General features: G+C 56.9%; 1 protein-coding gene across 1 annotated transcript in view; it reads right to left on the bottom strand.

Annotated features, from left to right (window-relative positions):
- PSMD11 (proteasome 26S subunit, non-ATPase 11) overlaps positions 1-22741 on the bottom strand; it is a 23561-nt gene extending 820 nt beyond the window's left edge. Inside the window, exons 1-4 of the mRNA XM_064174390.1 lie at positions 22597-22741; positions 19412-19513; positions 6012-6136; positions 229-300 (exon numbers count right to left, since the gene is read on the bottom strand). Of these exons, the coding sequence (XP_064030460.1) occupies positions 229-300; positions 6012-6136; positions 19412-19513; positions 22597-22687 (390 nt within the window). The 5' untranslated portion in view covers positions 22688-22741. The remainder of the gene's footprint in view (positions 1-228; positions 301-6011; positions 6137-19411; positions 19514-22596) is intronic.
- Between the last annotated feature and the right edge of the window lie 631 nt (positions 22742-23372).

Genomic DNA, 23372 nt, shown 5'->3' with positions numbered 1-23372 from the left:
ACACTGCCCTGCACATCTTTATCGACACGAAATGAGAGGCAGCCCTCAAGCTCCTCTGCTCCAAGCTAAAGAGTCTCAGGTCCTCAGCTGGCCTCAAAGAAGAGATGTTCCACTGCCCTCAGCATCTTTGTGGCTCACAAAGCCACAAATCTGTGTGGCTCACACACATGTGATCTCCTTTAGAGGCAGGGAATCAGAGGGAAGATGCCACCACAAAGCATAACATACCTCCAGAGCCTGGCGTAGGAAGGTCCTCTTCTCTGATTTGGCCCATTCAATACACTCTAAGCACAGGTCAACCTTAAAGAGAGCAGAAAGAAATCTGTAAAGCCTCCTGCTGCCCCTCTGGAAGTCAGCAGCATGGCTCAACCACTCCCTACACAGCAACAAAACCACACCACCAGCTGAATCTCCACAGTGGGCTGGCGTCCACAGCAGCACTGCCAGACAGCTCAGCAGCTTTCATTTAAATGAGCCTGGAGATTAGCTGTCCTGATTAGCACCAAATGCCTCTCAACACAGCTTCAGCATTACCAGGGTAAAGCACAGTTCAGCACTGACACTATTGCAGCTCAAGGTTAAGCAACTTCTCCTCAGCAAGGCCTCTCTGGTGCCTCCCCAGCACTCACTTCAGCCTCAGGCTGTGTCCCACAATCCCAGCACGGTCAGAGCTGGAAGGGAGCTCTGGAGATCCTCCAGCCCAAACCCCTGCCAAAGCAGGGCACCCACAGCAGCTGGCCCAGGAGCACAGTGCCCAGGGGAGTCTGGAATCCCTGAAGAGAAGGAGACTCCACAACCTCTCTGGGCAGCCTGCTCCAGGCCTCCAGCAGCCTCACACCAAGGAAGCTTCTCCTCATCTTCAGATGGAACCTCCTGGGGTCCACTCTGTGCCCATTGCCCTTTGTCCTGTCCCTGGGCACCACTGAGCAGAGTCTGGCCCCAGCCTCTTGCCCCCCACCCCTTAGCTCTTGCTGAGCACTGCTCAGCTGCCCCCTGGAGCTGCTCTTCTGCAGGCTCTCAGCCCCAGGGCTCAGCCTTTGCTCCTCACTGAGCTGCTCCAGGCCCCTCAGCACCTTTGGAGCCTCCTCTGGACTCTCTCCAGTAGTTCCCTGTCTCTCTTGCTCTGGGGAGGCCAGAAGTGGACCCAGGACTCCAGATGTGGCCTCCCCAGGGCAAAGCAGAGAGGCAAGAGAATCTCCCTTGACCTGCTGGCCACACTCTGCATATGCCTCCCAGGACCCCAGTGCCCTTCTTGCCCACAGGGGCACGTTTCTGGCTCATCAGGAACTTGGCCCCCAGCACTCCCAGGGCCTTCTCCTTGGAGCTGCTTCCCAGCAGCTCCTCCTCACCTGTCCTGGTGCAGGAGGTTGTTCCTCCCTAGGGGCAGGATCCTGCACTTGCCCGTGGTGAACTTCCTGAGCTTGCCTCCTCCACCCTGGCCAGGTCTGGCTGGCAGCACAGTCTGATAGGTGTCAGCCACTCCTTACACCTGCACAATCCCTACCAGCCCCTTCCTCTTCCAGGCTTAACATACCCCAGGAGCCCTCTGGCATTCTTGGTCACAAGGGCACACTGCTGGCTCGTGAGGAACCTGTTGTCCACCCAGGTCCTTCTCTGTGCAGCTGCCTCCTAGTACTGGTGCAACACCAGTGTCACTGGTGTCACACTGCCCCCAGGCTTGATACTCTCAGAGCTGCAGGGAGAAGCTGGGTTGGTGCTCCACGTTCTCATGCTCACTGCCTGCACTTACCAACACCACTCAAACACTACAACAGGTAACACCCCACCTACAACAGGTACTGCAAGAGAGAATAAAGTCCAGAAGTCAAAGCAAGGTTTACTTGAAGCTTTAGATGTCCCAAAGCCCCCAGCAGATCACCTGCTCAGATTGTTTCTCTAATGCAAATTGGCTTCCAACGACTTCTTCTGACCACCAGGGACAATCCTTTCACACTGGAGTTTGGAGAGGCCAACATTGGCCTTCCAAAGGCTGACCAGGAAAACAAACCCATCACTGCTGACATCCTGAAGGCATTTCCTGATGAGCTGTGTTTGAAATGAAACCATCTGGCTGCATGAGAACTGCTCCTGCCTTTGGGAACGAGGTGGCCTAAAGGACTTTGAGGTCCCTCCCAGAGCGTTTTGCACTATTCCCTTCAGCCAGAGAGGAAAAGGCACTTTGAGCTGGCAGGAAAATGTATCTTTGACTGCTCCAGAAAGAAGGAAAACAAAGTGCAAGTGGTTTAGGGCCTAAAGATGTCAGTCCCCTGGGTGACCTTTAGCAGTGTAAAGTGACAACTCAGGCAGGTGCCAGGAGCTGGTCACTGGCACTGGAGATTGCCTCTGCAGCTTCAATGTGCAGTAAAGGGACCCAGGTCTGTAATGCTGCTCAGACTGCAGGGACAGAAGCAGAGAATCACAGAATGGAGAAGACCTTTAAGATCATCAAGCCCAAGCCTTCCCCCAGCACTGCCAGGGCAGCACCAAAGCAAAGCCCTCAGCACCAAACCACAGCCCTCAGCACCACAGCTCCAGGCCTCTGAAACTACTCCAGGCATGGGCACTCCACCACTGCCCTGGGCAGCCTGGGCCAGGCCTTGGCAACTCTCAAGGAGAAGAAATTGTTCCTCATGTCCAACCTAAACCTTTCCTGAAACAACCTGAGCCTGCTTCCTCTTGTCCTGTCACTTGTTCCTTGCTAGGAGAGCCCAACCCCCACCTGGCTCCAGCCTCCTCTCAGGGAGCTGCAGAAGCAATGAGGTCTTCTCTCAGCCTCCTCTCCTCCACACCACACCCCCCCAGCTCCCTCAGCTGCTCCTCCTCAGACCTCTTCTCCAGACCCTTCCCCACCTTTGTTGCCCTCCTCTGGACCTTCTCCAGCCCCTCCATGTCCTTCCTGGAGTGAGAGGCCCAAAACTGAACCCAGAATCCAAAGTGTGACCTCCCCAGTGATGAGTACAAGGAGACAACCCCTGCCCTGCTCCCACTGGCCACACCACTGAAGATCCAGGCCAGGATGCTGGTGGCCTTCTTGGCCACCTGGGCACACCCTGGCTTATCTTCAGCCAGGGATGAACAAGGCAGTCATGTCCCACCCCTGTGGCAAATGCTGTTGATTCAGTGCTGGTTAACAATCCAGAGTCAGCCCTTCTGAGGTGCTGGGCTCAGAATTGCCTCTTCCCAACATCTCTGGGTCTTGGCAGAGCAGCTCTGAAGCTCTCCTACGCTGCAGCACTTCTCAGCTCCTTATCACTGCTTATTAAATGAAGACTTCTGATGAAAAGCCATTAGAGGGTTGCAATTTATTGCACAGTGATAGCTGAAGCATTAGAAACTGGAGGAATCTCTAACTCCATTGCTTTATTGGCCTCCTGGGAGTCACCCTAACAGACATCGCAGCAAGGAAGCAAAAGTCCCTCTGAGCATCCCTGAAAGCCTCCAGGGTTACTGCTGCAGCAACTTCCCAGCTTTGGGGGCACAACTCCTTCTTCAGGCTTTGGATTTCACTTCTGCAGGGCCATATTTTCATCACTCTTACTCCAAAGTGCCACTGCCACAAACTGGGGCTGCATCTAAACACTGTCACTTACACTGAGTTGTCCTTAGAAGAAGCCTGATGGCACTGATTGTGTGCTGGAGATTCAGCAGCTCCCTGCTCACAGCACCCTGCTTCCCTTCACCTGCCCTGGTGAGGCTTCCACTGGAGTCCTGAGTCCAGTTCTGGGCTCCCCAGTTCAAGAGAGAAAGAGAACTACTGGAGAGAGTCCAGGGGAGGCTCCAAAGGTGCTGAGGGGCCTGGAGCAGCTCTGTGAGCAGCAAAGGCTGAGCCCTGGGGCTGAGAGTCTGCAGAAGAGCAGCCCCAGAGGGCAGCTGAGCAATGCTCAGCAACAGCTAAAGGCTGGGAGCAAGAGGCTGGGGCCAGACTCTGTTCAGAGGTGCCTCAGAACAGGACAAGAAGCAATGGGCACAAATTGGAATCCAGGAGGTTCCACCTGAGCAGGAGGAGAAAATTCCTTGGTGTGAAGGTGTTGGAGACCTGGAGCAGGCTGCCCAGAGAGGTTGTGGAGTCTCCTTCTCTGGAGAGCTTCCAATCCCCCCTGGGCACTGTGCTCCTGGGCCAGCTGCTGTGGGTGCCCTGCTTTAGCAGGGGCTTGGTCTGGCTGAGCTCCAGAGGTCCCTTCCTATCACAAAGCACAAGAACTACAAGCAAGGAGCATTTGCCAGGTTCCCTGAACTAAGGGATGATGTTCCTGTGCTGATTTGGCTTCTCCCCTGCCTCTCCACATGGCAGAGCCTCTCCCAGCCTGACGTTTGTCACTCACTGTGTACAGCCTTCAGTGGCCTTTGTCCTCAACCTCTTGCTCAGATCCTCCCTGCCTCCCCCTTTCCATCTGCCTGCCCTGGTGTGCCAGGACAGCCTGGACTTCTGCAGCTCAGAAGAAGATCCTCATCACTCACAAGTTACTCCTGCCCTCCTTCCCCTTCCTAATAACCATAAAATCACATGGACAAGCAAAAGAATAACACAAAAATAAAGGGAGGGAGGCAGCAGCACTGTGGGGAACTACTGAGAAAAGAAGAAATCCCAGCTGGGGGCTACCTGAGAGCAAATTCTGCTGGCAAAGTTCCCCCACTCAAAGTAGATTACACCTGGTGCCTACAAAACCTTTTCCAGTGAGGCTTTGGTGCCTCAAAAGCCTTCTGGAGAGTAAGACACCCACGATCCTGTGTCCCTGGGCAATGTATCTCCATCTCTCCAGGTGAATAATGTGAAACAATCCTCCCTGACAGACCTGACCACTGCCTCCTCCAGCTCTGGCCATCACACACTGCCCTACCTTCCTACAAGCCTCAGCTCTCTGCACACAGCAGCACCTCTCATGTCCCAAACACCAATGCTCAGTCCCTGTGAGCAGCACAGAGCTAAGAAACATGCCTAAAGTGAGGGCTCCTCCTAACCTGCAGCAGGAAAACTTCCAGTATCTGAAGGAGGCTACAGGAAGGCTGAGGAGGGACTATTGACAAGGTCTGGTAATGGCAGGAGGAGGAATGGGTTTGAACTGGTAGAGGGGAGATTGAAACTGGATGTGAGGAAGAGGTTCTTGAGAGCGAGGGTGGGGAGAGACAGGCACAAGTTGAGGGTGGGGAGACCCTGGCACAGGTTGAGGGTGCGGAGACCCTGGCACAGGTTGAGGGTGCTGAGACCCTGGCACAGGTTGAGGGTGCTGAGACCCTGGCACAGGTTGCCCAGGGAGGTTGTGGAGCACAGAAGCACCCAATGTGATCAAAGATCACATTGGGTGCTTCTGTGCTCCACAACCTCCCTGGAGGTGTTCAGGACCAGGCTGGATGAGGCCTTGAGCAACCTGCTCTTGTAGGAGGTGTCCCTGCCTATGGCAGGGGGGGTTGGAACTGGCTGAGCTTTAAGGTCCCCTTCAACCTAAACCATTACCTGAATTTATGAAAGCAGAGATGTGAGTGAAAGGTTTATGACTGGAAGTAGAGCCACATGCAGCAAATGAGTGCTTCCTGACAGGAGTAATCCTTCAGTGAGGAGCAAACCAGGCCAGGCAATGCTGCTGCAGGCTTTTCATAGAAACAAGCAGGTTGGCAGAGAGCTCCAAGCTCATCCAGCCCAACCTAGCACCCAGCCCTGCCCAACCAACCACACCATGGCACTAAGTGCCCCAGCCAGGCTTGGCTGCAACACCTCCAGCCACAGCCACTCCACCACCTCCCTGGGCAGCCCATTCCAGTGCCAATCACTCTCTCTGACAACAACTTCCTAACAACATCCAGCCTCAACCTGCCCTGCCACAGCTTCAGGCTGTGTCCCCTTCTTCTGGCCCTGGCTGCCTGGCAGCAGAGCCCAACCCCACCTGGCTACAGCCTCCCTGCAGGCAGCTGCAGGCAGCAATGAGCTCTGCCCTGAGCCTCCTCTGCTGCAGGCTGCACCCCCCCAGCTCCCTCAGCCTCTCCTCAGAGGACTTTTGCTGGAATTCCAATCTCACCTCCTGTCCTGTGGCTGCCTCCATGTCGAGGAAGAGGTCGAGCAGGGAGCGGACCAAGCGCGCGGCCTTGGCCTTGCTGATGGAGTTCAGGAAGGGTCGGACGTACTTCAGGAGCCCTCCCAGCTCTGCACACAGGGGAGAGAAGAGGTCAGGAAGCACAGCCACAGCACCCAGAGTCACACCACAGTGCCCCTGACACAGCTGCACTCAGCAGTTCTGGAATTCAGGCAGGATTTGCTACACTCAGCAGTTCAGCAGCAGGCTCCCAGCATTTGGAGTTGTAGAACAGAGCCATGGAATTGCTTTGCTTGGGAGAGGTCTCTCTCCAAGCTCAAGAGTCCAACCTGCAACCCAACCCCACCATGGCCACCAAACCATGGTCCCAGAAGCTTTCTGGAACACCTCCCAGGGCAGCCTGTGCCCAGCCTTCACCACTCCTGCACTAAAGCTATTTTTCCTCCTCTCCAACCCAAACCTCCCCTGGCACAACTTCAGGACATTTCCTCTCCTTCTGTCACCTGAGAGTAGGGAGCAGAGCCCAACCCCCAGCTCACTGCAGCCTCCTCTCAGGGAGCTGCAGAGAGCAATGAGGTCTCCCTCAGCCTCCTCTCCTCCACACTGCACCCCCCACAGCTCCCTCAGCTGCTCCTCCCCAGCCCTGTTCTCCAGACCCTTCCCCTGCCCTTCTCTGGACTTGTTCCAGCCCCTCCATGTCCTCCATGGAGTGAAGGGCCCAAAAGTTAACCCAGGATTCGAGGTGTGGCCTCCCCAGTGCCCAGTCCAGGGGCACAATCCCTGCCCTGTTCCTGCTGGCCACAGCATTGCTGATCCAAAGAGAGCTAAAAGTCACCTGAAGGAACAGCTCCCAGCAAGCATGGCAGTGCCAAAGGTGGCTGCTGGGCTCCAGGCTCACCAGCACCAGGAAGGTTCCCCCATACTTTAGCTGGTCCAATTACAACACCACTGTGAGAAGAGCTGCCCCAGGAGCCTGTTAAATGTGTAAGCATCTGCTAAATGCTTTGAGCTTCTCCCTGTTAAAGGAGCACTGGAGTCCAGAGCTCAGGGATGGGTTTGTTAACTCCCAGATTGATGTCTGGATCTGCCAGCCCTGGGGTGTGCTTCAGCACTGGAGAAGTGACACTCAGCTCCCCACATCCACCCCATTAGCCTCACCCTCCCTTCACCAGCTTTCTGTTCCCAGTCTCCTTGCTCCTTTGTAAAGTCACTCTCAAGCTCACAAAGCAGCTACATTTCAGCCCCTCTCTACAAGGAGGACATGGAGGTGCTGCAGTGTGGCCAAGTCTTTAGGAAGAGCTACACTCCAGAAGTCCTTCCACAGAGCAGAGGAGCACTCAGAGGGAGAGCTACACTCCAAATGTCCTTCCACAGAGCAGAGGAGCACTCAGAGGGAGAACTACACTCCAAATGTCCTTCCACAGAGCAGAGGAGCACTCAGAGGGAGAACTACACTCCAAATATCCTTCCACAGAGCAGAGAAGCACTCAGAGGAAGAGCTTCACTCCAAATGCCCTTCCACAGAGCAGAGGGGCACTCAGAGGAAGAGCTTCTCTCCAAATATCCTTCCACAGAGCAGAGAAGCACTCAGAGGAAGAGCTTCTCTCCAAATATCCTTCCACAGAGCAGAGGAGCACTCAGAGGAAGAGCTTCTCTCCAAATATCCTTCCACAGAGCAGAGGAGCACTCAGAGGAAGAGCTTCTCTCCAAATATCCTTCCACAGAGCAGAGGAGCACTCAGAGGAAGAACTTCACTCCAAATATCCTTCCACAGAGCAGAGAAGCACTCAGAGGAAGAGCTTCTCTCCAAATATCCTTCCACAGAGCAGAGGGGCACTCAGCAGCCTGCTTGTGAGCAGCAGCAGCCCTTAGGTGTTGGGATCACACCGCTCAGCTGCTCTCCTGGGTGACACCCAAGGTGGTCACAGTGCTGCAGCTGCAGGGAGGTGACATTCCCAGCAGCCCCACACCATGCCAGGGCAGGGCTCAGGGCACAGTGAGGCACTGAATCAGAGCTCCCCAGTTCAGAACTGGGACAGGGATCTACTGGAGAGAGTCCAACAGAGGCTGTGAGGATGATGAAGGGACTGGAACATCTCTGCTGTGAAGAAAGGCTGAGAGCCCTGGGGCTGGTTAGTCTGGAGAGGAGAAGGCTGAGAGGGGATCTGAGCAATGTCTGTAAAGACCTGAGGGGTGGGGGTCAGGATGAAGGTACCAGGCTCTCCTTGGTGGTGCCCAGTGTCAGGACAAGGAACACTGGGTACAAGCTGGAACCAGGAGGTTCCAGCTCACCATGAGGAGAAAGTTGTTTGGTGTGAGGGCACTGGAGGCCTGGAGCAGGCTGCCCAGAGAGGTTGTGGAGTCTCCTTCTCTGGAGACTCTCAAGACCCATCTTGATGTGTTCCTCTGGGACCTGCCCTGGCTGACCCTGCTCTGCCCTGGCCTGGATGATCTCCACCCCCTCCCATTGTGTGGTTCTCTGGTGGTGTCTTTATGTTGCACAGCTTGGAGAAGTTTGGGGGTTAAGCTGAAGTTGCAGACAAGCATAAAGGTGCTGAGTGTGCTGTGAGAGCAGCCAGCAGGTGAGGTGTGCAAGGGGAAGGTGAAGTGATTGCAGATGGCAAGGGCAAACCCATCAAACCCAGGGCTGTGAAGGAGCACAACAGGCACAAGCTGGATCCCAGAAGGTTCCAGCTCAACACCACCAGCTTCATGGTGAGGCTGCTGGAGGCCTGGGGCAGGCTGCCCTGAGAGGTTGTGGAGTCTCCTTCTCTGGAGACTTTCAAAACCCTTCTGGATGTGTTCCTCTGTGAGCTGCCCTGAGTGCTCCTGCTCTGGCAGGGCTTTGGACTGGATGATCTCCAGAGCTTTACTGCACCCCTACCCATTCTGTGATCATCACAGAATGCTCTAGGTTGAAAGAAACCTTCAAGCTCCTCTAGATCCAACTCCCCTGCCATGGGCAGAGGACATGAGAGCAGGTTGCTCAAGGCCACATCCAACCTGGCCTTGAACACCTCCAGGGATGAGCAGGAGAATGTTAAGCCTCACTCACAGAGCAGTCAGGTCTCACACTGCCATCTCTACACACAGAAAACTAAAACAAGAAACCAAAGCCTCTGAGGAGCATTTAAAATCCTTGACTCTACCCTACCCCAGCCTGGGACCAGACTCAAAACTAGAGATAGACCTGATCTGCTTTTCACTGAATCACAGAATCAGGCAGGGTTGGAAGGGAGCACAAGGAGCAGGCAGTGCCAACCCCTGCCATGCCCAGGGACACCCTACCCTAGAGCAGCCTGACCACAGCCTCAGCCAGCCTGGCCTCAAACACCTCCAGCCATGGGGCCTCAACCCCCTCCCTGGGCAACCCATTCCAGCCTCTCACCACTCTCCTGCTCAACAACTTCCTCCTCACCTCCAGCCTCACTCTCCCCACCTCCACCTTTGCTCCATTCCCCCCACTCCTGCCACTCCCTCACAGCCTCAAAAGTCCCTCCCCAGCTTTTTTGGAGCCCCCTTCAGATCCTGGAAGGCCACAAGAAGGTCCCCTGGGAGCCTCCCCTGCTGCAGCCTGCACAGCCCCAACTCTTTCAGGCTGTGCTCACAGCAGAGCTGCTGCAGCCTCTGAGCATCCTCCTGGCCCTGCTCTGGACACTCTCCAGCATCTCCACAGCCCTCTTGTCCCAGGGGCTCCAGAGCTGGATGCAGGACTCCAGGTGGGCTCTCAGCAGGGCAGAGCAGAGGGGCAGAATCCCCTCCCTGGCCCTGCTGGCCACACTGCTGCTGCTGCAGCCCAGGCTCTGCTTGGCTCTCTGGGCTGCAAGTGCACACTGCTGGCTCCTGCTGAGCTTCAGGTTGAGCTTTAGGTTGGATATTAGGACAAAATTCTTCCACAGAAGGGCTGTCAAGCCCAGTGGTCTGGTTGACTGGATAGGGCTGGGTGCTAGGCTGGACTGGATGAACTTGGGAGGTCTCTTCCAACCTGGTTGATTCTATGATTCTCATTCAGCAGCATCCCCAGGTCCCTCTTCTCAGGGCTGCTCTCCAGCCTGGCACTGTCCAGCCTGGATTTGTGCTTGAGATTGCCTTGACCCAGCTGCAGGAGCTTGCACTTGGTCTTGCTGAACCTCCTGAGGTTGGCTTGTGCCCACTTTTCCAGCCTGGAGAGTGCTTTTATTTCAACTCACCAGGCAGGAGCATCAGCACAACCTCAGTTTGGGAGGATTCCAAGACAGGCAGCTGAAAACTTCCTTCCTATTTCATTTAGCAGTCATGGAGGAAAATAAAGAATTGTTAGGAGAACATCCAAAATTTATTCCTTCTTTATTTTATTTGCCAGCCTCTTTAATTTAGGTGAATCAAGCCTGACACAGCTCCTCCCAAACACTGCAGGAGTGGACCTCACTGTGCTCCAGTCTCCCTCTGATGTGTTCTGATGCACCTGGAAGTGCAGCCTGAGTACAAAACGGACTGAAGTCATCCTCATAGCCTCTGCTGGACTCTCTCCAATAGATCCCTTTCCTTCTTCTGAACTGGGGAGCTGTGATTTAGTGCCTGACCCTGCACTGGCATGGAGCAGGGCTGCTGGAAATGTCACCTCCCTGCAGCTGCAGCACTGTGACCTCCTTGGGTGTCACCCAGGAGAGCAGCTGAGTTGTGTGACCTCAATATCTATGGGCTGCTTCTGCTCACACACCCTGAAGCTGCAGGCTGCTGAGTGCTCCTCTGCTCTGGAGGGCAGCCTCAGAGGAGCTGTGTCTTCCAAGCAGCCCTGCAGCACATCTTGACTCTTCCCACCATGACCCACTTGGACCTGGCACAAGAAACTAACCAAGATGCTACACCTGCCCTGCCTAAGAGTTCCTCAAGATTTACTTTGTGAGACCAAATGGGCAAAGTTTTTCTACAACTGAGGTACAGCTATGGCAACATCTACAGTCAGGAATGACACTGAGGGGGCTGCAGTGTGTCCAGAGAAGGGCAACAGAGCTGGGAAAGGGTCTGGAGAACAGGGCTGGGGAGGAGCAGCTGAGGGAGCTGGAGGCATTCAGTCTGGAGAAGTGGAGGCTGAAGAAGACCTCATTGCTCTCTACAGCTCCCTGAGAGGAGGCTGGAGCCAGGTGGGGGTCAGGCTCTCTTCCCAAGAACCAAGGCACAAGAGGAAATGAGCTCAGGTTGCCCCAGGAGGAAGTTCAGGTTGAACACGAGGAACAATTCTTTGCTCTGAAGGGTTGTCAAGGCCTGGCCCAGGCTGCCCAGGGCAGTGGTGGAGTGTCAAAGCCCTGGAGATGAGGTGCTGAGAGCCATGGGTTGGTGGTGCCCTGACACTGCTGGGGTAAGGTTGGGACCTCTGCTGTGAGAGGAGACTGAGGCAGTTGGGGCTCTTCAGTCTGGAGAGAAGGCTCCGAGGAGAGCTTGCTGTGGCCTTCCAGCATCTTAAGGGGCCACAGGAAAGCTGGGGAGGGACTTTATAGGCTGTCAGGGAGTGACAGGATTGGGAGGGATGGAGCAAAGCTGGAAATGAGGAGATTCAGCCTGGATGTGAGGCAGTTCTTCAGCATTAGGGTGGTGAGAGCCTGGAAGGGGTTGCCGAGGGGGGTGGGTGGAAGCCTCATCCCTGGAGGTGTTTAAGGCCAGGCTGGATGAGGCTCTGGCCAGCCTGATCTAGTGTGAGATGTCCCTGCCCATGGCAGGGGGGGTTGAAACTGGATGATCTTTGTGGTCCCTTCCAACCCTGACTGATTCTGTGATCTGGAAGGTCTCTTCCAACCCTAGAACTGTTCAAACTCTGTGATTCTCTGAGATGGAGCCTCAGTGACCAACAGCTTCAACTAGTGCTCAGCTTTCACTCAGCAAGGAGCTGTCACCCACAGCCCCAGGACACAGGATGGCTTTACCCCCACTGCCTTTGTTCCAAGGACCACTCCACCTGCAGGGAAACAACAGAGCTCTGCAAGTCAAACCCTCTGGCTTCACACAGAGTCAAGAAAACACCAGGAGAGCAGCAGACAGCTGCTTCCAACACCTCAGCTTTGAGCAGAGCTGCCCTCAAGCATCCCTCTCCTCAGTGGGAGCTGGGAAAGGTGAGCCTCACATCTCTGTGCTGATGTGGGAAGAGAAGCAGCACTAACACTGGAGCTGACCAGAAGCTGCCTCCTGTGCTCTTCCCTAGCACCAGCACTTGAAAACCTCTCACTCCACACAGGAGACAAATCTGCTTGTCCCCAGGTCACAGCACTGCACCCTCAGCTTTGAGCTCTGCAGGCAGCAACCTGCCTGGCTCACAGTGTGGCACTGGATCATGGAATTGTTTTGGTTGGAAAAGATCTTAGAGGTCATCCAGTCCAACCAGTGTCTAACTCTTAACAAGGAGCAGGGGTTGATCTGTTGGAAGGTAGCAGAGCCCTGCAGAGGGACCTGGACAGGCTGCATGGGTGGGCAGAGGCCAAGGGGATGAGATTTAACAAGGCCAAGTGCAGGGTTCTGCACTTTGGCCACAACAACCCCAAGCAGCACTACAGGCTGGGGACTGAGTGGCTGAGAGCAGGCAGGCAGAGAGGGAGCTGGGGGTGCTGATAGAGAGTAGCTGAAGATGAGGCAGCAGTGTGCCCAGGTGGCCAAGAGAGCCAATGGCATCCTGGGCTGGCTCAGGAGCAGTGTGGGCAGTAGGACAAGGGAGGTTCTTCTGCCCCTGTGCTCAGCACTGCTCAGGCCACCCCTGGAATGCTGTGTCCAGTTCTGAGCCCCTCAATTCACGAGAGATGTTGAGGTGCTGGAAGGTGTTTGGAGAAGGGCAGCAAGGCTGGGGAGGGGCCTGGAGCACAGCCCTGTGAGGAGAGGCTGAGGGAGCTGGGGGGGTGCAGCCTGCAGCAGAGGAGACTCAGGGCAGAGCTCATTGCTGTCTACAACTACCTGAAGGGACATTGTAGCCAGGTGGGGTTGGGCTCTGCTGCCAGGCAACCAGCAATAGAACAAGGGGACACAGCCTGAAGCTGTGCCAGGGCAGGTCTAGGCTGGGTGTTAGGAGGAAGTTCTTCCCAGAGAGAGTGATTGGCATTGGAATGGGCTGCCCAGGGAGGTGGTGGAGTTACCATCCCTGGAGGTGTTGAAGCAAAGCCTGGATGAGGCACTTAGTGCCATGGTCTGGTTGACTGGATAGGGCTGGGGGATAGGTTGGAGTGGGTGATCTTGGAGCTCTCTTCCAACCTGCTTGATTCTATGATTCTAAGGCTGCTGCCAAACCAAGTCACTCAGCACCACATCTCTGCCTCTCTTCACCACCAGGGATGGGGATTCCAACACTTCCTTAGGCAGCCTGTGCCAGGCTGTGAGAAGTTCCTTCTAATCTTCAACCTAAACCTCCCCTGGTGCAACCTGAGGCTATCTCCTCTCATCCTATCACTTCTAACTAGGGAGAAGAGACCAACCCTGCCTAGCTCCAACCTCCTTTCAGGGAGGTGTAGAGAATGATAGAGTTTCTCCTCAGCCTCCTCTTCTCCAGGCTAAATAACCCCAGGTCCCTCAGTAGCTCCTCACCAGTCCTGCTCTCCAGACCCCTCACCAGCTTGGTTGCCTTTCTATGGAGCCACTCCAGCACCTCAATGTCTGTTCTGCTGTGAGGGTCCCACTCCTCTCCAGACCCTTCACCAGCTTGGTTGCCTTTCTATGGAGCCACTCCAGCACCTCAATGTCTGTTCTGCTGTGAGGGTCCCACTCCTCTCCAGACCCTTCACCAGCTTGGTTGGCTTTCTATGGAGCCACTCCAGCACCTCAATGTCTCTTTTGCTGTAAGGGTCCCAAAGCTGAACCTCATACTCCAGGCATGACCTCAGCAATGCTGAGTACAGGAACACAATCCCTGCCCTGGTCCTGGTGGCCACTCGATTGCTGATCCAGGCCAGGACACTGTTTGCCTTCTTGGGCACCTGGGCAGAGTGCTGGCTTGTGCCCAGCTGTGCATCAACTAGAAGGAGTTCAAGAGAGGCTAATGGATGGCAGGAGCTGGCAGCAAGGCTCTTGCTGAGCTCCATCCACTCCCAGCCGCTACAAGGCTCAGTCGCACACAGCTGCCTTGCACCAGCTCCTCAGGCCCCAGCAAAGCAGGTTCTTGGTGCACAGCAGAGTCCTCCAAGCAGGCCAGAGCCCACATTTAGGAGGGAAAAAAGAAACACCCAGGTGCAGCACACTGCAGAACTGATCCTGCCACTGACCTGCTCAGCAGCTGCCCAAGGGCTGAGCAGAAGGCAGGCTGAAGGCTGCAGCTAGAAGCTGTCTCTGCAGGTGGAAACTCAGGTTTAGGCAGGCTCAAAGTTCCCAGAGATTTCTCCTTCCCACCACTGCAGCTGTCAGCTATTTTTAGGGTTTTAGGGGGTATTTTTAAGTAAAAGCAATGTTTGGTAAAGGGCTGTGATTGACAGCTCTGGAGAAGTGATGAGCAGCAGCTCTGGAAAATGAAGCCTGCTGCTCATCTTCACAGCAAGCACTTCCAGGAGCTACTGCAAACCCAAACTCCTGAGCAGAGCCATTCCCATCCTGCAGCTGCAAGCAAGGCTACAACAATCTAGAACTGTCCTAAGGCAAGTAATTAATGTCCCAGTTCAGTCCTCAATCTCCTTCAATTAGCTCAGGAGGCTCATTTGTATCACTGTTACTCTTTTAACCAAACCCCACAGTTCAAGAGAGATTAGTGACAGCCTCAGCCAGGCAGCAGCACAGCAGCTGCAGCTTCCTAACCCCACCAAAGCACAGCTGCAGCTCACAGGAGACCTCACCTCTGGAAAGCTGTCACTTGAAAGCAGTGAACAAGCCACTGCAGCACCTCCATCCATCAAAGAAATTCCACTGGCTCAACCCAAATCATCTGCAGCAAAAGCTACAACCACAGAGTCACTGAAGGACAGGGGCAGGGACCTCTGGAGATCCTCCAGCAGGGCACCCACAGCAGCTTGCCCAGGGTCACAATGGCATGGAGGGGGCTGGAAGCTCTCCAGAGGATACTTCACAGCTCTCTGAGCAGCCTGCTCCAGGGCTCTGCTAACCTCACAGTGAAGTTTCTCCTCATGTTTAGGTGGAACTTTCTATGTTCCAGTTTGTGCCCCTTACCCCTTGTCCTGCCACTGGGCACAGCTGAACAGAGCCTGGCTCCATCCTCCTGCCACTCACCCTGCAAGCATCGATCAGCACTGAGAAGATTCCCTCCCAGTCTTCTCTGCTCCAGGCTAAAACACCCAAGTCCCTCAGCTTTTCTTCACAAGAGAGAAGTTCCAATCCCCTCAGCACCTTCCTAACCCTTCCATGGACCCTCTCAAACAGTTCCATGTCCTTCCCAAGCTGGGGAACCCAGTACTGGACCCAGTACTCCAAATGAGGCCTCCCTAGAGCAGAGCAGGAGGAGAACCTCTCTCGACCTGCTGGCCACACTCTTCTCGGTGCACCCCAGGATGCCCTTGGCCTTGCTGGCCACAAGGGCACATTGCTGGCTCCTGGTCAGGTCACACTGCTGTTCCCCAGCACTCCCAGGTCCTTTTCCCCAGAGCTGCCTTCCAGCAGCTCCCCCTTCACCTGTGCTGGGGATTGTCCCTGCCCAGGGGCAGGACCCTACACGTGGCTTGCTTGAACTTCATGAGGTTCCCTCTGCCCAGCTCTCCAGCCTGGCCTGGTCACACTGGATGGCAGCACAGCCTGAGGGGTGTCAGCCTGTCAGGGAACACTCTCCAGCTTGCCCAGGTCACACTGGATGGCAGCACAGCCTGAAGGGTGTCAGCCTGTCAGGGAACACTCTCCAGCCTGCCCAGGTCACACTGGATGGCAGCACAGTCTGGTGGGTGTCAGCCTGTCAGGGAACACTCTCCAGCCTGCCCAGGTCACACTGGATGGCAGCAAGGCCTGAGAGGTGTCAGCCTGTCAGGGAACACTCTCCAGCCTGTCCAGGTCACACTGGATGGCAGCACAGCCTGAAGGGTGTCAGCCCCCCCCTTGGTGAATCCATGTTGACCACTCCTGACAGCCTTCTTTTCCTGCACATGCTTTGGGATGTCACCCAATGAGATAAATCTTGTTCAGGCCAGAAACTGCACAGCTTCAGGAGGTTTCCCATTAAGTTTAAGCAGCATCAGATTATTCTCTCCCCTTGGAGATGGAAATCCCTGTCCCTGCCTGGTGCCAGCATCTCAGTGAGCAGCTGCACCTGGTGACAACCCTGCTGACCCTCCTAGTCTGCTCCAGCTGAGAAAGCAGTCAGAAAGGGAAGGTGGCAGTGGCTTTCCCAGAGGACAAAGGAGCCTCCGGGGCATGCTGGCACAACTACTTCTGCACCCCCTGTCCCATCTGCTGTTGTAACTCCACCACTTCACCACCTGCTTCGACCACTGCCCCAAACCTCTGCAGAAACCAAGCTGTGGCATCCCCTTTCCTCATGCCCCAGCTTCAGCACAGGCCTCCAGAGAGCACAGCCTGCTGACCTCACTCCCATCCACACACACAGTTGGTTTCCAAACCTTGCCCAGGCCATTTGCTTCCATTCAGAACAGACTCTCTGCAGTTTGCTGTTCCCTCTGACACACTTTGCTTTTGTCCCTTCACAGCCCTGGGTTTGATGGGTTTGCCCTTGCCATCTGCAATCACTTCACCTGCCCCTTGCACACCTCACCTGCTGGCTGCTCTCACAGCACACTCAGCACCTTTATGCTTGTCTGCAACTTCAGCTTAAGCCCCAAACTTCTCCAAGCTGTGCAACATAAAGACACCACCAGAGAACCACACAATGGGAGGGGGTGGAGATCATCCAGTCCAGGGCAGAGCAGGGTCAGCCAGGGCAGGTCCCAGAGGAACACATCAAGATGGGTCTTGAGAGTCTCCAGAGAAGGAGACTCCACAACCTCTCTGGGCAGCCTGCTCCAGGCCTCCAGTGCCCTCACACCAAACAACTTTCTCCTCATGGTGAGCTGGAACCTCCTGGTTCCAGCTTGTGCCCAATGTTCCTTGTCCTGACACTGGGCACCACCAAGGAGAGCCTGGCACCTTCATCCTGACCCCCACCCCTCAGGTCTTTACAGACATTGCTCAGATCCCCTCTCAGCCTTCTCTTCTCCAGACTAACCAGCCCCAGGGCTCTCAGCCTTTCTTCATAGCAGAGATGTTCCAGTCCCTTCATCATCCTCACAGCCTCTGTTGGACTCTCTCCAGTCATTCCCTGCCTCTCTTGAGTGCTGACTACAATTCACTGAGTGTTTCACCAGTGCTATGTACAATCCTAGCATGCTGCTTGATGTTGGCTGCTATCATGCACCCAACAACTCTCCTCTCAGGCTCCTGCACCCCAGCAGCAGAGCCACACATTTAGCCAGAGCCTCCTGTGCTGATTTTCTCTGCTTCAAACAGACAGGAGCAAAGCCTTGTTCAGTTACCTCTGCAGAAGCAAACAGCAGAGTGCAAAGGGCACTCACACAACACAGGCACCTGAAACTGCAGTTAATGGATTTGAGGTCAGTTAGAATAATGAGGACTTGCAGCAGGGTTCATTTGTCCTGTTCCAATTCCTTATTGTAGGAAAAAATGTGTTGGAAGGGCTTGTTTTAATCCATGGATTCTAACAGTTGTCCCCACTAAGAAATCGGAGGGGGACATCTAGAGTTGGGGGAGATGAATCCCAGAATGGGTTAGGTAAAGATCATTCATGGGCAGGGACACCTCCCACCAGCCCAGGGTGCTGCTCAAGGCCTCATCCAGCCTGATGCTGAACACTTCCAGGGAGGTTGGGGGGGGCACAGAAGCACCCAATGTGATCAAAGATCACATTGGGTGCTTCTGTGCCCCCCCAACCTCCCTGGGCAACCTGTGCCAGTGTCTCCCCACCCTCACTCTCAAGAATTTCTGCCTGCTGCCCAATCTACAGCTCAAATCCTTTCCCTCTCATCCTATCACTACAACCCCTCTAAGAAGTCCCTCCCTAGGAGCAGGAGCAGCACCTTTGTTTCCAGCTCTGCTCCAGAAGCAAGTCACTGTCCCAAGCTCAGCTGAACTCAAAATCACAGCAGGGGTCAGTGTCTAAAAGGCTCAAACAAACACAGATCAACGAAGCAGGCAAGTCAAAACAAAGACTGGACACAGTGGACACCAAGTTGAGTGCTTCAGAATCAAGATAAAACCATGACCTTGACCAGCTGCTGTCTTGAGCCCTCACAGCACTTCCCATGGACTGCTCCAGCATCAGACCTTCAGTGTGATTAAACCTTCTGCTGGCCTGTCCTCCTCAGCTCCCTTCAGAGGGTTAAAAGCAGACAGGCATCACCTCACACCCTACATTATGGTTGTGCACAGTTAGAAGTCACCAAGGCTGAGCTGTGCCCAGCTGCCTTTGTATGGGATGGATCAGCTCCTAGGATGCTTGAGGGGAAAGGTGCTCCAGAAAGGCAACAGCTTCTTCAGCACAGGGAGCAGCCCTCAACTGAGTAGAAAGTAACAACCACACTGCCTTGGGCTCTCCAGGACACAGGGACATGAGCATCTGAGTTGTTCAGTCTGGAGAAGAGAGGGCTCTGGTTGCACTTTGATATCTGAAGGGGACCTAGAGGAAGGCTGGGGAGGGACTGTTTGGAAGGGCCTGTGGAGATAGGAGCAGGGGAGATTTGGGTTGGACACCAGGAGGAAGTTCTGCACAATGAGAGAGGTGAGATACTGGAACAGGTTGCTCTGGGATGTAGTTGAGGGCCCATCCCTGGAGACATTCAAGGACAGACTTAGTGGGGCCCTTAGCAACCTGATCTAGCTGCTGATGTCCCTGCTGACTGCAGTGGGGTTGGACAAGATCATCTTTGGGGGTCACTCCCAACCCAGTGCATTCTGTGACTCCAAAAACCATGGAACAGAGACCTTCACTCTGCTGCTGTCCTCTCTCACACACACACACACACACACAATAGAAGGACTGTCAAGTGAAGCTGGACAAGGATCTTCTGATGTCATGTTTCAGAAGATAAATCAGTGCATTGAGAAAGAAGCTGCTGGTGAGAAAGGATTTGGGGGGGGGACACACAAAAACTTTCCAGTTTGAACCGAGGCTGAGAGATTGCTTAAAGCAAACAAAGAGAAACTTCTCACTCCAAACAGAACAAAACTGTCCCCACACACTGAAGGGTCATCACACCAGGGACACCATCATACTGGTGTCCAAGACAACAGCAACCCCCTGGGACACTGAGGCAAGGAACAGGAGGTGAAATGTTCTATGTTGTTTACCTTGATTTTTAGGTCCTGTCTGTCTCTGAGAGAACATCTCCTGCCAGGATTTGCTTTTTTCTCCTGTCCCACTAAACCAGGGGGACTGAACTCATTTGGCTCCACCTTTCTCTTACCATTACCTCAGAGACTTATTTCAGGCTCACCTTCTGCCTGCCCGGTCTTGGCCAGCAGTGACCCCAGCTCCAGGATGCTCTGCTCTTTGACTTGCACTGCTTCTTCATCATTTTCCTGGACATCACGTTTCACTAGGAGGAGAGTGGAAAAGTCACCTTCAGTGCTGCCTCACTTCAAAGGTAATCATCCCTAGGCAGCTCCTGGAAAGGCACCAAAACAACTAACTGCTGTTAACAGGCAAGAGCGGAGCTCAAGCTTGGCTGTGAGATCTGGAAAGCAGATTACAAGGCAAGTTTTAAATGCAGCTTACAGACAGTGCCACAGCTACACCTCACCAAGGCTCTAATCCAGCTGAGACACCTGCATGCTCCAGCTTGACTCTTGTTTCAGCTCTGAAGCAGTCCCACTAAGCTTGTCCAGCCCTTTGAACCACTCCCCACCAACAGACCTCCTCCTGCCAAAGCCATAAGCCAAGCAGAAGGTTTTAATGTGCTTTCCAGGGGTGAGATGTCAGCTGCTGCTGGTTTGGGTGTCAAGTGGTGATCCTCTGGTCAAACTGCAGGAGGAAGCCAGCAGCTCTGGGGCTGGGCAGCTCTGGGGCTGGGCAGCTCTGGGGCTGGGCAGCTCTGGGGCTGGGCAGCTCTGGGGCTGGGCAGCTCTGGGGCTGGGCAGCTCTGGGGCTGGGCAGCTCTGGGGCTGGGCAGCTCTGGGGCTGGGAGGCTCTGCCCTGCAAGCCAGCAGCTCTGGGGCTGGGCAGCTCTGCCCTGCAAGCCAGCAGCTCTGGGGCTGGGCAGCTCTGCCCTGCAAGCCAGCAGCTCTGGGGCTGGGCAGCTCTGCCCTGCAAGCCAGCAGCTCTGGGGCTGGCCAGCTCTGCCCTGCAAGCCAGCAGCTCTGGGGCTGGCCAGCTCTGCCCTGCAAGCCAGCAGCTCTGGGGCTGGGCAGCTCTGCCCTGCAAGCCAGCAGCTCTGGGGCTGGGCAGCTCTGCCCTGGCCCAGCAGTGGAGCAGGCGTCCCGACTGCTGCTGGAGTCAGGGCTCCTGCCCACACGGAGCTCTGACAACCTAATCATGCCTCTGTGTGCCAGCATGAGTAACTCCAGCCCTGCCACACACCTCGGAGCCAATGACACACAGCAGCACCAAAGCCCTGTTTACACAGCACTGACTGCTTTGAAGTTAGCCACCAAGCAATCCCCCTTCCTGCCTGCCAACTGCTGCCCTGCAAACCACAGAATGAAGCAGGTTGGAAGAGAGCTCCAAGCTCCTCCAGCCCAGCCTAGCACCCAGCCCTGCCCAATCCACCAGACCATGGCACTAAGTGCCAACCTAGCACCCAGTCCTAGTCAATCAACCAGACCATGGCACTGGGTGCCCCAGCCAGTCTGTTCTTGAACACCTCCAGCCACAGCCACTCCACCACCTCCCTGGGCAGCCCATTCCAGTGCCAATCACTCTCTCTGACAACAACTTCCTAACAACATCCAGCCTCAACCTGCCCTGGCACAGCTTCAGCCTGGGTCCCCTTCTTCTGGCCCTGGCTGCCTGGCAGAAGAGCCCAACCCCACCTGGCTACAGCCACCCTGCAGGCAGCTGCAGGCAGCAATCAGCTCTGCCCTGAGCCTCCTCTGCTGCAGGCTGCACCCCCCCAGCTCCCTCAGCCTCTCCTCACAGGGCTGTGCTCCAGGCCCCTCCCCAGCCTTGCTGCCCTGCTCTGGGCACCTTCCAGCACCTCAGCATCTCTCTGCAATGGAGGAGCCCAGAACTGGACACAGCACTCCAGGGGTGGCCTGAGCAGTGCTGAGCACAGGGGCAGAAGAACCTCCCTTGTCCTGCTGCCCACACTGCTCCTGAGCCAGCCCAGGATGCCATTGGCTCTGCTGCCCACCTGGGCCAGAACTGAGCCTTCAGGGAAGGGGCAGAACTCCCACACCTTGTGCCACTCTGCAGGGCTGCAAGCGCTGCCACCTGATCCTCCTTCTATTCGCCTCCACCACCCCCTGCGGGGCAGAGTTTGACCACAAAGTCAAAATCCACTGCCCAGCGCCGGTGGGAAAGGAAATCCTCTCCTCTGCTCCTGCAGCAATCAGCCCCCACGCCCGAACACGTGTGGAGGTAAAAGCAAAGCAGCTCTGCTCCCCGGCAGCAAGGATGGACTGCTCCAGCTGACAGCGCCCAGCAGCAGGAGCTGCCTCCCGACCGAGCCTGCCTGGCCGGGGAGCCGTGGGGGGGTCGAGAGGCTGGAGAGCACTAATTAACCAGAGACACACCAAGAGGGGCAAGCAGCTTGCCCTGACCTCACAGCAACTGCAGTGTCAAGGTCTTGCGGGGTCAGAGGGAAACAAGAGAGGTGAGGGCAGGTCACGAAGTCCTTTCAGACACCACCAAGCAGCCCCCGAGTCAGGAACCCTTCTTCTGTACACCACTCCCTGCCTGCCTCAACTCCTCCAAAGCGAGGGACAGCCAGCTCATGCCTACGAGCCTCTTCCGAGCACCAACGCAGACCCAGGGCAGCCCGAGGCGGCTGCAGGCAGCATCTGCCCCGGCAGGAGCAGGAGCCGGAGCCGGAGCCGCAGGCAGAGCACACAGCACAACTCCGCCCAACTTCCCCGGCGGCGCTGAGGGGACTTCGGCACCGGCTCTGCCCCAGCGGCGGCATAGCGAGCGGCACTCCGGCAGAGCCTGCTCATCCGCCAGGACCCGCAGCAGGCTGCCGCCACACGCAGCCCAGCACCGCAACCGGCGAAGCTCGGCGGCCAAGAGCGGGTACCGGCAGAGCCTGCCCGCACGGCCCCGGCCCCGCCGCCACCGCAGCGCTAAGGCGGCCGAGCTCGCCCGCCGCTGCCGCTGCCCGCCCCGGGGACACAGGGCGCTGGGTGCGGAGGAAGAGCCGGCCCGAGCCGCGGGGCGCCGCGGACAGACTCCTCGGGCACGGCTCCGCGCCGGCCGCCCGCTTCGCCCCGGTAACTGCCTCTCACTCGGGCCCGCGGAGCCCTCCCCGGCGGCGGGCAGCAACCCGGCCCCGGCCCGACGGCCCGCGGTGCGGGCGGAGAACCTGTGCCGGTGCAGAAGGCCGGGCCGGGGCCGGTGGAGCGGGCCCAGGCCTCGCACCCGTCCGGCTCGCACGGTGAGTCAGCAGCCGGCAGCGGCGGAGGGCGGGAGGCAGCGGCGGGCGGCCGGGGGCGGTCAGCGGGGAGGGGGCGGGCGGCGGCGGCTCACCTATGGAGTGGAGGATGCCGATGGAGGCCTCGCGGTCGGTGGAGAGCAGGGACTGGGCGCGCTGGAACTCCAGCACCGCCGCCGCCGCCATCTTACCGCTGCTCGCTGCCTCCTCGGCGCCGCCCGGAAGCGGCCTGACAGGCCACGCCCCTTCCGGCCGCGCGGCATGGCGGGACCTGCAGTCCCCGGGCGGGAGGGCGCGGGGCGGGGCGCGGGGCGGGGCCTGTCGAGGGGGCGGGGCTTGGCGTGCAGGCAGGTTCGTGGGCGTGGTCTGTGATAGGGGCGTGGTCGGTGGGGGCGTGGCCTGTGCGGGCAGAGGGTCACGTGGTGGGCGGCGCCCGGCGGCGGGGCGGGGCAGAGGCCGAGGGCGGGGCCCGGGCAGCGGCGGGAGGCAGCCGCGGGGCGCGCCGGGGCCGTGGGCAGGCGGCGAGGGCTGGCGAGACCCGCGGGGTCAGTGCCCCGGCAGGGCCGGCGAGTCCCGGGGGGTCAGTGCCCCCGGCAGGGCCGGCGAGACCCGCGGGGTCAGTGCCCACGGCAGGGCCGGCGAGTCCCGGGGGGTCAGTGCCCACGGCAGGGCCGGCGAGTCCCGGGGGGTCAGTGCCCCCGGCAGGGCCGGCGAGTCCCGCGGGGTCAGTGCCCACGGCAGGGCCGGCGAGTCCCGCGGGGTCAGTGCCCACGGCAGGGCCGGCGAGTCCCGCGGGGTCAGTCCCCACGGCAGGGCTGGCGAGTCCCGCGGGGTCAGTGCCCACGGCAGGGCCGGCGAGTCCCGCGGGGTC

This window comes from Pogoniulus pusillus, chromosome 40 (genome assembly GCF_015220805.1).
Source record: "Pogoniulus pusillus isolate bPogPus1 chromosome 40, bPogPus1.pri, whole genome shotgun sequence".
NCBI classification, from domain to species: domain Eukaryota; kingdom Metazoa; phylum Chordata; class Aves; order Piciformes; family Lybiidae; genus Pogoniulus; species Pogoniulus pusillus.
This window is presented reverse-complemented; position numbering and strand designations above follow the sequence as displayed.